Genomic DNA, 14,578 nt, shown 5'->3' with positions numbered 1-14,578 from the left:
ACAGTAGATTTTATGGTAAAAAAATGACAGCTCAGAAGGCAAATATTAAAATTTTTACAAATTTACAATTAAAAATGTAAAATGTACCGTTTTTTTCTATTCACGGCAATGCCCTGGAAAAACAAGGACTGTAGATTTTAGGACAAAAAAAAAAGACAAATCGGAAGCCAGAATTTGACCGTAAAACTAAAAGTATAATGTTTTTTTTCATTTACATGAATGCACTGTAAAATTATTGACGGTAGAATTTACGGTAAATAGAAAAAAAAACACTGACAGCTCAGAAACCATAATTTTTATTTTTTTTACAAACTTTACCATTTTTTTCAAACACAATTTAAAATGTAAAGTATTTTTCAAAGTACAACAATGCACTGTAAAAACAACTGCAGAATTTACAATAAACAACTATAAAAATAACAACGGTATAATTTTTCCATTTACATTAAACACTGTGAAAATAATGACAGTAGATTTTACGGTAAAAAAATGACAGCTCAGAAGGCAAATATTAAATTTTTTTACAAATTTACAATTAAAAATGTAAAATGTACCGTTTTTTTCTATTCACGGCAATGCACTGGAAAAACAAGGACTGTAGATTTTAGGACAAAAAAAAAGACAAATCGGAAGCCAGAATTTGACCGTAAAACTAAAAGTATAATGTTTTTTTTCATTTACATGAATGCACTGTAAAATTATTGACGGTAGAATTTACGGAAAATAGAAAAAAAAAACCCTGACAGCTCAGAAACTAGAATTTTTAATTTTTTACAAACGTTTCCATTTTTTTCAAACACAATTTAAAATGTAAAGTATTTTTCAAAGTACAACAATGCACTGTAAAAACAACTGCAGAATTTACAATAAACGACTATAAAAATAACAACGGTATAATTTTTCCATTTACATTAAACACTGTGAAAATAATGACAGTAGATTTTATGGTAAAAAAAATGACAGCTCAGAAGGCAAACATTAAAATTTTTACAAATTTACAATTAAAAATGTAAAATGTACCGTTTTTTTCTATTCACGGCAATGCACTGGAAAAACAAGGACTGTAGATTTTAGGACAAAAAAAAGACAAACTGGAAGCCAGAATTTGACCGTAAAACTAAAAGTATAATGTTTTTTTTCATTTACGTGAATGCACTGTAAAATTATTGACGGTAGAATTTACGGTAAATAGAAAAAAACCCACTGACAGCTCAGAAACCAGAATTTTTTAATTTTTACAAACTTTACAAATTTTTTTTTTAACACAATTTAAAATGTAAAGTCTTTTTCAAAGTACAACAATGCACTGTAAAAACAACTGCAGAATTGACAATAAATGACTATAAAAATAACAATGGTATAATTTTTCCATTTACATTAAACACTGTAAAAGTAATGACAGTAGACTTTACGGTCAAAAATGACAGCTCAGAAGGCAGAATATTAACATTTTTACAAATTTGATTATTTAAAATGTACTGTTTTTCAATTTAAAGTAATGAGCTGGAAAAACAAGGACTGTAAATTTTCGACAAAAAAATGGCAAATCAGAAGCCAGAATTTGACCGTAAAATTAGTACTGTTTTTCTTCCATGCACTGTAAAATTATTGACGGTAGAATTTACAGTAAATAGAAGAAAAACCTGACAGCTCAGAAATCGGATTTCACAAATTGTATATATATATTTTTTTTTACAAATCTGAACAATTTAAAATGTAAAGTATATTGTTTTTTTTTATATTACAACAATGCACTGTAAAAATAACTGCAGAATTTACCATAAATGACTATAAAAATAACAACGGTATAATATTTCCATTTACATTAAACACTGTGAAAATAATGACAGTAGATTTTACGGTAAAAAATTACAGTTTAGAAGGCAAATTTTACAATTTTTACAAATGTACAATTAAAAATGTAAAATGTACCGGTTTTTTCTATTTACAGCAATGCACTGGAAAAAACAAGGAATGTAGATTTTAGGACAAAAAAAAAGACAAATCAGAAGCCAGAATTTGACCGTAAAACTAAAAGTTTTTTTCATGGACATTAATGCACTGTTAAAATTATTGACTGTAAAATTTTAGGTAGAAAAAAAATGACAGAATTTTACAATTTCCTTTTTTTTTTTAAATTTTTTTTAACAAATTTTAAAAAAAAATAAAAAATGAAAATTTTTAAGTATAATGTTTTTTTCATTTTACAACAATGCACTGTCAAAACAACGACTGTAGATTTTACAATAACTGGTAACAATGGTATAATTGTTCCATTTACATCAATGCACTCTAAGAATAATGACAGTAGATTTTACAGTAAAATACGGACAGCTCATAAGGCAGAATTTTCTCGTAAAATTTCAAGTGTACTCTTTTTCAATTTACAGCAGGGGTGTCCAAAGTGTGGCCTGGGGGCCATTTGTGGAATAGCAGAAAAGAATTGATAAGCACTTCATTAAAGTGTTAAAAATAATTCATATATAAATAATTGTTGTACTTTCAGTAGTTAAATATCTACAGATCAACTTCAGATCTGTCCATTGACATAAAGTTATGTTTTATGCCTTTTATGTGAAAACCCTCTTTAAAAAACAACAACAACAAACCCCCCCACGAAATATGTGATAAAATAAAATGCTCAAAGTGGAATATTTGATGTGAAGTAAATGGAACCCTAAATAGATCAAACATTCATAACAAAATTGATTTTAATTCAGTGTTTTTTTGTTGAGCAATGACAATTACAAAAATTACAATAAAGGTCTCAGGGCTCCAAAAGGGTCCCACTCATTAAAGTGTTAAAAATAGTCATACTTTTTTTTTTTTTTTTAACTTTTAACGCTTAAATCTGTAAATACATTTCAGATCTTACCATCAGTTCTAGTTGTTTATTATTTTTTGAGCTATCAGTGTCTAAAAAACAAACAAGAAATCACACTAAAAGTCTTGGGTAGCCAAAAGGGTCCCACTCATAAAAGTGTTTAAAAAAATGTTTTTAAACTTTTAACGCTTAAATCTGTAGATCGATTTCAGATCTATCCATCAGTTATAGTTGTTTATTATTTTTTGAGCTATGACAGTTAAAAAATAAAAAAAAAAGACACTGAAGGTCTCGGGGACCCAAAAGGGTCCCACTCATAAAAGTGTTAAAAATAGTCAAACTTTTTTATTTTATTTTATTTATTTTTTACTTTTAACGCTTAAATCTGTAAATCAGTTTCAGATCAATCCATCAGTTATAGTTGTTTATTAATTTTTGAGCTACGATAGTCTAAAAAACAAACAAGAAATCACACTTCAAAGTCTTGGGTAGCCAAAAGGGTCCCACTCATAAAAGTCTTAAAAATAGTCATACTTATTTTTGTTTTGTTTTTAACTTTTAACGCTTAAATCTGTAGATCAATTTCAGATCTATCCATCAGTTCTAGGTATTTATTATTGTTTGAGCTATGACAGTTAAAAAAAACAAACAAACAAACAAACAAAAAAATGACACTGAAGGTCTCGGGGACCCAAAAGGGTCCCACTTATAAAAGTGTTAAAAATAATCATCCTTTTTTTTCAATTTTATTTTTAGATTTTATTTTTTTTACTTTTAACGCTTCTATCCATCAGTTATAGTTGTTTATTATTTTTTGAGCTACGACTGTCTAAAAAAACTAACAAGAAATCACACTAAAAGTCTTGAGTAGCCAAAAGGGTCCCACTCATAAAAGTCTTAAAAAATAGTCATACTTATTTTTTTTTACTTTTAGCGCTTAAATCTGTAGATCAATTTCAGATCTATCCATCAGTTATAGTTATTTATTTATTTTTTTTATAGCTATGACAGTTAAAAAAAAAAAAAAAAAAAAAAAAGGACACTGAAGGTCTCGGGGACCCAAAAGGGTCCCACTTATAAAAGTGTTAAAAATAGTCATACTTTTTTTTTTTTTTTTAACTTTTAACTTTTCATGTTAAAATCTGTAATAAATTTCAGGTCTTATAGTTTTAGTTGTTTCTTATTTTTTGAGCTATGACAGTTTAAAAAACAAAAAAACAAAACCAATTACACTGAAGTCTCGGGGACCCAAAAGTGTTAAAAAAACGCTTAAATCTGTAGATCAATTTCAGATCTATCCATCAGTTCTAGTTATTTATTATTTTTTGAGCTATGACAGTTAAAAAAACAAACAAACAAAAAAAATGACACTGAAGGTCTCGGGGACCCAAAAGGGTCCCACTCATAAAAGTGTTAAAAATAGTCATACTTTTAAAAAATTTTTAACTTTTAACTTTTAATGCTAAAATCTGTAAATACATTTCAGATCTTATAGTTTTAGTTGTTTCTTATTTTTTGAGCTATGACAGTTAAAAAAAAAAAATGACACTGAAGGTCTCGGGGACCCAAAAGGGTCCCACTCATAAAAGTGTTAAAAAAAGTCATACTATTTTTTTTTTTACTTTTTACTTTTAACGCTTAAATCTGTACATCAATTTCAGATCTATCCATCAGTTGTAGTTATTTATTATTTATTGAGCTACGACAGTTAAAAAAACAAACAAACAAAAAAAGGACACTGAAGGTCTCGGGGACCCAAAAGGGTCCCACTCATAAAAGTGTTAAAAATAGTCATACTTTTTTTTTATATACTTTTAACTTTTAACGCTTAAATCTGTAGATCAATTTCAGATCCATCCATCAGTTACAGTTGTTTATTATTTTTTGAGCTATGACAGTTAAAAAAACAAACAAACAAACAAACAAAAATTACACTGAAGGTCTCGGTTTTTCTCATTTTTTTCTGTTTTTAACTTTTAACTTTTCATGCTAGAATCTGTAAATAAAGTACATTTCAGATCTCATAGTTCTAGTTGTTTATTATTTTTTTGAGCTATGACAGTTTAAAAAACAAAAAAACAAAAACAATTACACTGAAGTCTCAGGGACCCAAAAGTGTTTAAAAAAACGCTTAAATCTGTAGATCAATTTCAGATCTATCCATCAGTTCTAGTTATTTATTATTTTTTGAGCTATGACAGTTAAAAAAACAAACAAACAAAAAAAAAGGACACTGAAGGTCTCGGGGACCCAAAAGGGTCCCACTCATAAAAGTGTTAAAAATAGTCATACTTTTTTTTGTATATACTTTTAACGCTTAAATCTGTACATCAATTTCAGATCTATCCATCAGTTGTAGTTATTTATTATTTTATGAGCTATGACAGTTAAAAAAAACAAACAAACAAACAAACAAAAAAATGACACTGAAGGTCTCGGGCCCACTTATAAAAGTGTTAAAAATAGTCATACTTTTTTTTTTTAACTTTAAACTTTTCATGCTAAAATCTGTAAATAAATTTCGGATCTTATAGTTTTAGTTGTTTCTTATTTTTTGAGCTATGACAGTTAAAAAAAAATGACACTGAAGGTCTCGGGGACCCAAAAGGGTCCCACTCATAAAAGTGTTAAAAATAGTCATACTTTTTTTTGTTTTTAACTTTTAACTTTTCATGCTAGAATCTGTAAATACAGTACATTTCAGATCTTATAGTTCTAGTTGTTTATTATTTTTTGAGCTATGACAGTTTAAAAAACAAAAAAACAAAAACAATTACACTGAAGTCTCGGGGACCCAAAAGGGTCCCACTCATAAAAGTGTTTAAAAAAAGTCATACCTTTTTTTTTTTACTTTTTACTTTTAACGCTTAAATCTGTACATCAATTTCAGATCTATCCATCAGTTGTAGTTATTTATTATTTTTTGAGCTACGACAGTAAAAAAAAAAAAAATGACACTGAAGGTTTAGGGGACCCAAAAGGGTCCCACTTATAAAAGTGTTAAAAATAGTCATACTTTTTAATTTTTTTTAACTTTTAACTTTTCATGCTAAAATCTATAAATAAATTTCAGATCTTATAGTTTTAGTTGTTTCTAATTTTTTGAGCTATGACAGTTTAAAAAAAAATTACACTGAAGGTCTCAGGGACCCAAAAGGGTCCCACTCATAAAAGTGTTAAAAATAGTCATACTTTTTTTTTTTTTTTTTAACTTTTCATGCTAAAATCTGTAAATAAATTTCAGATCTTATAGTTTTAGTTCTAGTTGATTATTATTTTTGGAGCTATGACAGTTTAAAAAACAAAAAAACAAAAAAACAAAACCAATTACACTGAAGTCTCGGGGACCCAAAAGTGTTAAAAAAAAAAACGCTTAAATCTGTAGATCAATTTCAGATCTATCCATCAGTTGTAGTTATTTATTATTGTTTGAGCTACGACAGTAAAAAAAAACAAACAAACAAAAAAAGGACACTGAAGGTCTCGGGGACCCAAAAGGGTCCCACTTATAAAAGTGTTAAAAATAGTCATACTTTTTTTTTTTTTTTTTAACTTTTCACTTTTCATGCTAAAATCTATAAATAAATTTCAGATCTTATAGTTTTAGTTGTTTCTTATTTTTTGAGCTATGACAGTTTAAAAAAAATGACACTGAAGGTCTCGGGGACCCAAAAGGGTCCCACTTATAAAAGTGTTAAAAATAGTCACACTTTTTTTGTTTTTAACTTTTAACTTTTCATGCTAGAATATGTAAATAAATTTCAGATCTTATAGTTCTAGTTGTTTATTATTTTTTGAGCTATGACAGTTTAAAAAACAAACAAACACAAAAAATGACACTGAAGGTCTCAGGGACCCAAAAGGGTCCCACCTATAAAAGTGTTAAAAATAGTCACACTTTTTTTTTGTTTTTAATTTTTGACTTTTCATGCTAGAATCTGTAAATAAATGTCAGATCTTATAGTTCTAGTTGTTTCTTATTTTTTGAGCTATGACAGTTAAAAAAAAAAAAAATGACACTGAAGGTCTCGGGGACCCAAAATGGTCCCACTCATAAAAGTGTTAAAAATAGTCATACTTTTTTCTTTTTTTTTACTTTTTACTTTTAACGCTTAAATCTGTACATCAATTTCAGATCTATCCATCAGTTGTTTCTTATTTATTATGTTTTGAGCTACGACAGTTAAAAAAACAAACAAACAAAAAAATGACACTGAAGGTCTCGGGGACCCAAAAGGGTCCCACTAATAAAAGTGTTTAAAAAAGTCATACTTTTTTTTTTTTTTTTTTACTTTTAACGCTTAAATCTGTACATCAATTTCAGATCTATCCATCAGTTGTAGTTATTTATTATTTTTTGAGCTACGACAGTAAAAAAAAAAAAAACACACAAAAAATGACACTGAAGGTCTCAGGGACCCAAAAGGGTCCCACTTATAAAAGTGTTAAAAATAGTCATACTGTTTTTGTTTTTAACTTTTAACTTTTCATGCTAGAATCTGTAAATACAGTACATTTCAGATCTTATAGTTCTAGTTGTTTATTATTTTTTGAGCTATGACCGTTTAAAAAACAAACAAACACAAAAAATGACACTGAAGGTCTCGGGGACCCAAAAGGGTCCCACTTATAAAAGTGTTAAAAATAGTCACACTTTTTTTTTTGTTTTTAACTTTTGACTTTTCATGCTAAAATCTGTAAATAAATGTCAGATCTTACAGTTCTAGTTGTTTATTATTTTTTGAGCTATGACAGTTAAAAAAACAAACAAAAAAATTACACTGAAGTCTAGGGGACCCAAAAGGGTCCCACTTATAAAAGTGTTAAAAATAGTCATACTTTTTTTTTGTTTTTAACTTTTAACTTTTCATGCTAGAATCTGTAAATAAATGTCAGATCTTACAGTTCTAGTTGTTTATTATTTTTTGAGCTATGACAGTTTAAAAAACAAACAAACACAAAAAATGATACTGAAGGTCTCGGGGACCCAAAAGGGTCCCACTTATAAAAGTGTTAAAAATAGTCATACTTTTTTTTTGTTTTTAACTTTTAACTTTTCATGCTAGAATCTGTAAATAAATGTCAGATCTTACAGTTCTAGTTGTTTATTATTTTTTGAGCTATGACAGTTAAAAAAACAAACAAACACAAAAAATGACACTGAAGGTCTCAGGGACCCAAAAGGGTCCCACCTATAAAAGTGTTAAAAATAGTGATACTTTTTTTTTTTTTTTTAACTTTTCACTTTTCATGCCAGAATCTGTAAATAAATTTCAGATCTTATAGTTTTAGTTGTTTCTTATTTTTTGAGCTATGACAGTTAAAAAAAAAAGAAAAAAGACTCTGAAGGTCTCGGGGACCCAAAAGGGTCCCACTTATAAAAGTGTTAAAAATAGTCATATTTTTTTTTGTTTTTAACTTTTCATGCTAGAATCTGTAAATAAATGTCAGATCTTATAGTTCTAGTTGTTTATTATTTTTTGAGCTATGACAGTTTAAAAAACAAACAAACACAAAAAATGACACTGAAGGTCTCAGGGACCCAAAAGGGTCCCACTTATAAAAGTGTTAAAAATAGTCACACTTTTTTTTTTGTTTTTAACTTTTGACTTTTCATGCTAAAATCTGTAAATAAATGTCAGATCTTACAGTTCTAGTTGTTTATTATTTTTTGAGCTATGACAGTTAAAAAAACAAACAAAAAAATTACACTGAAGTCTAGGGGACCCAAAAGGGTCCCACTTATAAAAGTGTTAAAAATAGTCATACTTTTTTTTTGTTTTTAACTTTTAACTTTTCATGCTAGAATCTGTAAATAAATGTCAGATCTTACAGTTCTAGTTGTTTATTATTTTTTGAGCTATGACAGTTTAAAAAACAAACAAACACAAAAAATGACACTGAAGGTCTCGGGGACCCAAAAGGGTCCCACTTATAAAAGTGTTAAAAATAGTCATACTTTTTTTTTGTTTTTAACTTTTAACTTTTCATGCTAGAATCTGTAAATAAATGTCAGATCTTACAGTTCTAGTTGTTTATTATTTTTTGAGCTATGACAGTTAAAAAAACAAACAAACACAAAAAATGACACTGAAGGTCTCAGGGACCCAAAAGGGTCCCACTTATAAAAGTGTTAAAAATAGTCATACTTTTTTTTTTTTTTTTAACTTTTCACTTTTCATGCCAGAATCTGTAAATAAATTTCAGATCTTATAGTTTTAGTTGTTTCTTATTGTTTGAGCTATGACAGTTAAAAAAAAAAGAAAAAAGACTCTGAAGGTCTCGGGGACCCAAAAGGGTCCCACTTATAAAAGTGTTAAAAATAGTCATTTTTTTTTTTGTTTTTAACTTTTCATGCTAGAATCTGTAAATAAATGTCAGATCTTATAGTTCTAGTTGTTTATTATTTTTTGAGCTATGACCGTTTAAAAAACAAACAAACACAAAAAATGACACTGAAGGTCTCGGGGACCCAAAAGGGTCCCACTTATAAAAGTGTTAAAAATAGTCACACTTTTTTTTTTGTTTTTAACTTTTGACTTTTCATGCTAAAATCTGTAAATAAATGTCAGATCTTACAGTTCTAGTTGTTTATTATTTTTTGAGCTATGACAGTTAAAAAAACAAACAAAAAAATTACACTGAAGTCTAGGGGACCCAAAAGGGTCCCACTTATAAAAGTGTTAAAAATAGTCATACTTTTTTTTTGTTTTTAACTTTTAACTTTTCATGCTAGAATCTGTAAATAAATGTCAGATCTTACAGTTCTAGTTGTTTATTATTTTTTGAGCTATGACAGTTTAAAAAACAAACAAACACAAAAAATGATACTGAAGGTCTCGGGGACCCAAAAGGGTCCCACTTATAAAAGTGTTAAAAATAGTCATACTTTTTTTTTGTTTTTAACTTTTAACTTTTCATGCTAGAATCTGTAAATAAATGTCAAATCTTACAGTTCTAGTTGTTTATTATTTTTTGAGCTATGACAGTTAAAAAAACAAACAAACACAAAAAATGACACTGAAGGTCTCAGGGACCCAAAAGGGTCCCACTTATAAAAGTGTTAAAAATAGTCATACTTTTTTTTTTTTTTTTAACTTTTCACTTTTCATGCCAGAATCTGTAAATAAATTTCAGATCTTATAGTTTTAGTTGTTTCTTATTTTTTGAGCTATGACAGTTAAAAAAAAAAGAAAAAAGACTCTGAAGGTCTCGGGGACCCAAAAGGGTCCCACTTATAAAAGTGTTAAAAATAGTCATATTTTTTTTTGTTTTTAACTTTTCATGCTAGAATCTGTAAATAAATGTCAGATCTTATAGTTCTAGTTGTTTATTATTTTTTGAGCTATGACAGTTTAAAAAACAAACAAACACAAAAAATGACACTGAAGGTCTCAGGGACCCAAAAGGGTCCCACTAATAGAAGTGTTAAAAATAGTCACACTTTTTTTTTGTTTTTAACTTTTGACTTTTCATGCTAGAATCTGTAAATAAATGTCAGATCTTATAGTTCTAGTTGTTTATTATTTTTTGAGCTATGACAGTAAAAAAAAAAAAAAAAAAAAAACACAAAAAATGACACTGAAGGTCTTGGGGACCCAAAAGGGTCCCACTTATAAAAGTGTTAAAAATAGTCATACTTTTTTTTTTTTTTACTTTTTACTTTTAACGCTTAAATCTGTACATCAATTTCAGATCTATCCATCAGTTGTAGTTATTTATTATTTTTTTTAGCTACGACAGTTAAAAAAACAAACAAACAAAAAATGACACTGAAGGTCTCGGGGACCCAAAAGGGTCCCACTAATAAAAGTGTTAAAAATAGTCATACTTTTTTTCGTTTTTAACTTTAAACTTTTCATGCTAGAATCTGTAAATAAATTTCAGATCTTATAGTTCTAGTTGTTTATTATTTTTTGAGCTATGACAGTTAAAAAAAAAGACACTGAAGGTCTCAGGGACCCAAAAGGGTCCCACTAATAAAAGTGTTAAAAATAGTCATACTTTTTTTTGTTTTTAACTTTTAACTTTTCATGCTAGAATCTGTAAATAAATGATAAAATATAGTTCTAGTAGTTTCTTATTTATTGAGCTATGACAGTTAAAAAAAGGTTAGTCATCACTGCAACATTTCACCTGTTTGCTCTATTATTCCACTTTTGTTTACATTTGTTATCGTAATTGAGTTTTAAAACATGTCAAACGGACCTTGAGCCGCACCGGTCTCCCGAGGAGGTCCAACGCGCTGATCCAGGTCCGCAAGAGTCCCTCAGAGGTCAGTGGACCTGACCCGGGATGTGGTAAGAGTCTCCGTAGGGCATCATGTCCAAAGAAATGTCGGCCTCGCACTGCAGGACGGCGGCGGGCAGGAGCGGGTCGGCGCGGCGGCACGAGTCGTCGGAGACCAGCGAGACCTTGTGGAAGTCCTGCTGGGGGTCGGCGCAGGCCTCCTTGTGCAGGGTGCTGTCGTGGTGGTACGACACCAGCTCGTTGCTGAAGTCCACCGCCTCCACGGCCGAGCTGGAGCAGAAGCGGTTGCAGCCCAGGATGGTGGCGAAGGCCTTGCGGAAGTCGGCGTTGAAGGCGTAGATGACGGGGTTGAGCGAGGAGTTGGCCCAGCCGCACCACACGAAGATGCTGAAGGTGGTGTCGCTGACGCACGGCGCCGCGTCGGGCGCGTCCGCCTCGCAGAAGGGAACCACGCAGTTGAGCACGAAGAAGGGCAGCCAGCAGCAGACGAAGACGCCCACGATGACGGACAGCGTCTTCAGCACTTTGGTCTCCCGCTTGAAGGAACTTTTCAGTGAGTTCTCGTCCTGCGTGGACGCGCGGTGAGGCCGCGTCTTGCAGGGCGCCGCGCGCTCCAGCGAGGAGATGCGGCGGATCTGCGTCTGCGCGATGCGGAAGATGCGCGTGTAGGTGCCCACCATGATGAGGACGGGGATGTAGAAGCTGACGAGCGACGACGCCACGGCGTAGCTGCGGCTCAGGCTGGCGTTGCACGCGTCCTCCTCCGCGGGGGGGTACGGCGGCGGCGGCTCGGCGCGCGCGCGGTGCCAGTTGAGCTGCACCGGGATGAAGGAGATGAGGATGGACAGCGTCCACGCCACGCCGATCATCACGAAGGCGAAGCGGCGCGTCATCTTGCGCTCGTAGCGGAAGGGGCTGGAGATGGCCCAGTAGCGGTCCATGCTGATGATGCACAGGTTGAGGATGGACGCCGTGGAGCACATGATGTCGAACGCCACCCACGTGTCGCAGAAGCGCCCGAAGAGCCAGACGCCCGCCACCTCCGAGACGGCGCGCCACGGCATGACGAGCACGGCCACGAAGAGGTCGGACACGGCCAGCGAGATGACGAAGGAGTTGGTGACTTTGGAGCGCAGGTGGCGGAACTTGACCACGGCGGCGCACACCAGCGTGTTGCCGAGCAGCGTGGACACGATGAGCGCGCACAGCACGCAGCCGGTGAGCGCGCGGCCCACGCTCACCTCACCCCCCGGGGGGTCGTCCCGGGGCTCCGGCGTCTGGTTGCGCGAGTCCTGCATGCTTGCGCTCTTCCCGCCATCGGCTGATGCTCTGAGGAGCGCGTCCGCGGGTTCCGTGCCACGCCCCCCCCCCCCACTCCCCCCCCCCTTCATCACAAGTGGATGGTCGTCTCGCATTTAAGAGTATCCACAGCACAAGGAGAACACCGTCAGATTGTTCTTCATCTTTAAAATCACCCAACGTGTCACGTGATCACATGTGGGCGGGGCCAAACCGCAGTCCGACGTGAAGAAAGTTGAATATTTATTTGAGAAAACTTTACGGTGTGAGAAAAAAATTGAAAAGGAGTTTTACCTTTGCAACCTCATTATAATAAATACATACATAAATGATCATTTATAATTAATAATGAATTTAAATAATTAATCATTACAATTCATTACAAATATTAAAAGACATTTAAATACATTAATTTAATTTAATTAATTTAAATAATTACAATTAATTTCAATAATTAAATAAATAAATGTAAGTTTCTCAATACCCGACCTGATTTTTCTGCCTTTAAAAAATATCAATACCACAATATTCTTTATTAATAATACCAAATTATTATTTATTATGAATACCAAATTATTCTTTATCAATAATACCAAATTATTATTTATCAATAATACCAAATTATTATTTATTATGAATATAAAAATATTCTTTATTACTAATACCAAATTATTATTTATTAATAATACCAAATTAGTCTTTATTTATAATACCAAATATTCTTTATTAATGGTATCAAATGATTTCTTATTAATAATACCAAAATATGTGGGCGGGGCCAAACCACAGTTTGACGTGAAGAAAGTTGAGCAACATTTATTTGAGAAAACTTTACAGTATGAGAAAAAAATTGAAAAGGAATTTTAAATAAATAAATGTAACTTTCTCAATACCCGACCGGATTTTTGTGCGTTTAAAAAATGATTAATACCACAATATTCTTTATTAATAATTCCAAATTATTATTTATTAATAATACCAAATTATTATTTATTACTAACACCAAATTATTATTTATTAGTAATACCAAATTAATCTTCATTTATAATACCAAATATTCTTTATTAATGGTATCAAATTATTTCCTTTTAATAATACCAAAATATGTGGGCGGGGCCAAACCACAGTCTGACGTGAAGACAGTTGAACAACAACATTAATTTGAGAAAACTTTACAGTATGAGAACAAAATTGAAAAGGAGTTTTACCTTTGCAACACTCATTATAATAAATAAATAAATGATAATTTATAATTCGTAATTATTTTAAATAATTAATAATTATAATTAATTAAAATATTATAATTCATTTAAATTAATTAATTTCATTGAATTAATAAAAATAATTATAAACAATTTAAATAATTAAATAAATAAATGTAAGTTTCTCAATACCCGACCAGATTTTTGTGCCTTTAAAAAATTATTAATACCACAATATTCTTTATTAATAATACCAAATTATTATTTATTAATAATACCAAATTATTATTTATCAATAATACCAAATTATTCTTTATTATGAATATCAAAATATTCTTTATTACTAATACCAAATTATTATTTATTAATAATACGAAATTAGTCTTTATTTATAATACCAAATATTCTTTATTAATGGTATCAAATGATTTCTTATTAATAATACCAAAATATGTGGGCGGGGCCAAACCACAGTCTGACGTGAAGAAAGTTGAGCAACATTTATTTGAGAAAACTTTACAGTATGAGAAAAAAATTGAAAAGGAATTTTAAATAAATAAATGTAAGTTTCTCAATACCCGACCTAATTTTTGTGCCTTTAAAAAAATGATTAATACCACAATATTCTTTATTAATAATACCAAATTATTATTTATTAATAATACCAAATTATTATCTATTACTAACACCAAATTATTATTTATTAGTAATACCAAATTAATCTTCATTCATAATACCAAATATTCTTTATTAATGGTATCAAATTATTTCCTTTTAATAATACCAAAATATGTGGGCGGGGCCAAACCACAGTCTGACGTGAAGAAAGTTGAACAACAACATTAATTTGAGAAAACTTTACAGTATGAGAACAAAATTGAAAAGGAGTTTTACCTTTGCAACCTCATTATAATAAATAAATAAATGATAATTTCTAATTCGTAATTATTTTAAATAATTAATAATTATAATTAATTAAAATATTATAATTCATTTAAATTAA

General features: G+C 30.8%; 1 protein-coding gene across 1 annotated transcript; it reads right to left on the bottom strand.

The window, feature by feature from the left end:
• Window positions 1-2,379: 2,379 nt before the first annotated feature.
• Window positions 2,380-12,309, bottom strand: LOC133638266 (D(5)-like dopamine receptor). Its single transcript, XM_062030696.1, has 2 exons — window positions 11,354-12,309; window positions 2,380-2,422 (listed from the first exon to the last, which is right to left on the bottom strand). The coding sequence occupies exons 1-2, from the start codon at window positions 12,136-12,138 to the stop codon at window positions 2,380-2,382; spliced, it is 828 nt and encodes a 275-aa protein (XP_061886680.1). The 5' UTR covers window positions 12,139-12,309.
• Between the last annotated feature and the right edge of the window lie 2,269 nt (window positions 12,310-14,578).

The sequence above is a fragment of the Entelurus aequoreus genome, linkage group LG21 (genome assembly GCF_033978785.1).
Source record: "Entelurus aequoreus isolate RoL-2023_Sb linkage group LG21, RoL_Eaeq_v1.1, whole genome shotgun sequence".
NCBI classification, from domain to species: Eukaryota; Metazoa; Chordata; class Actinopteri; order Syngnathiformes; family Syngnathidae; genus Entelurus; species Entelurus aequoreus.
Note: the sequence above shows the minus strand (reverse complement) of the source record. Positions and strands in the feature narration are given on the sequence as shown.

Coding starts and splice junctions, on each gene's coding strand:
- LOC133638266 (XM_062030696.1), bottom strand. CDS start 12,138: ATGCCGTGGCGCGCCGTCTCGGAGGTGGCGGGCGTCTGGCTCTTCGGG. Junction 2,423..11,353: donor ATCCTGGGCTGCAACCGCTT/CTGCTCCAGCTC, acceptor GCTATTCCACAA/ATGGCCCCCAGGCCACACTT.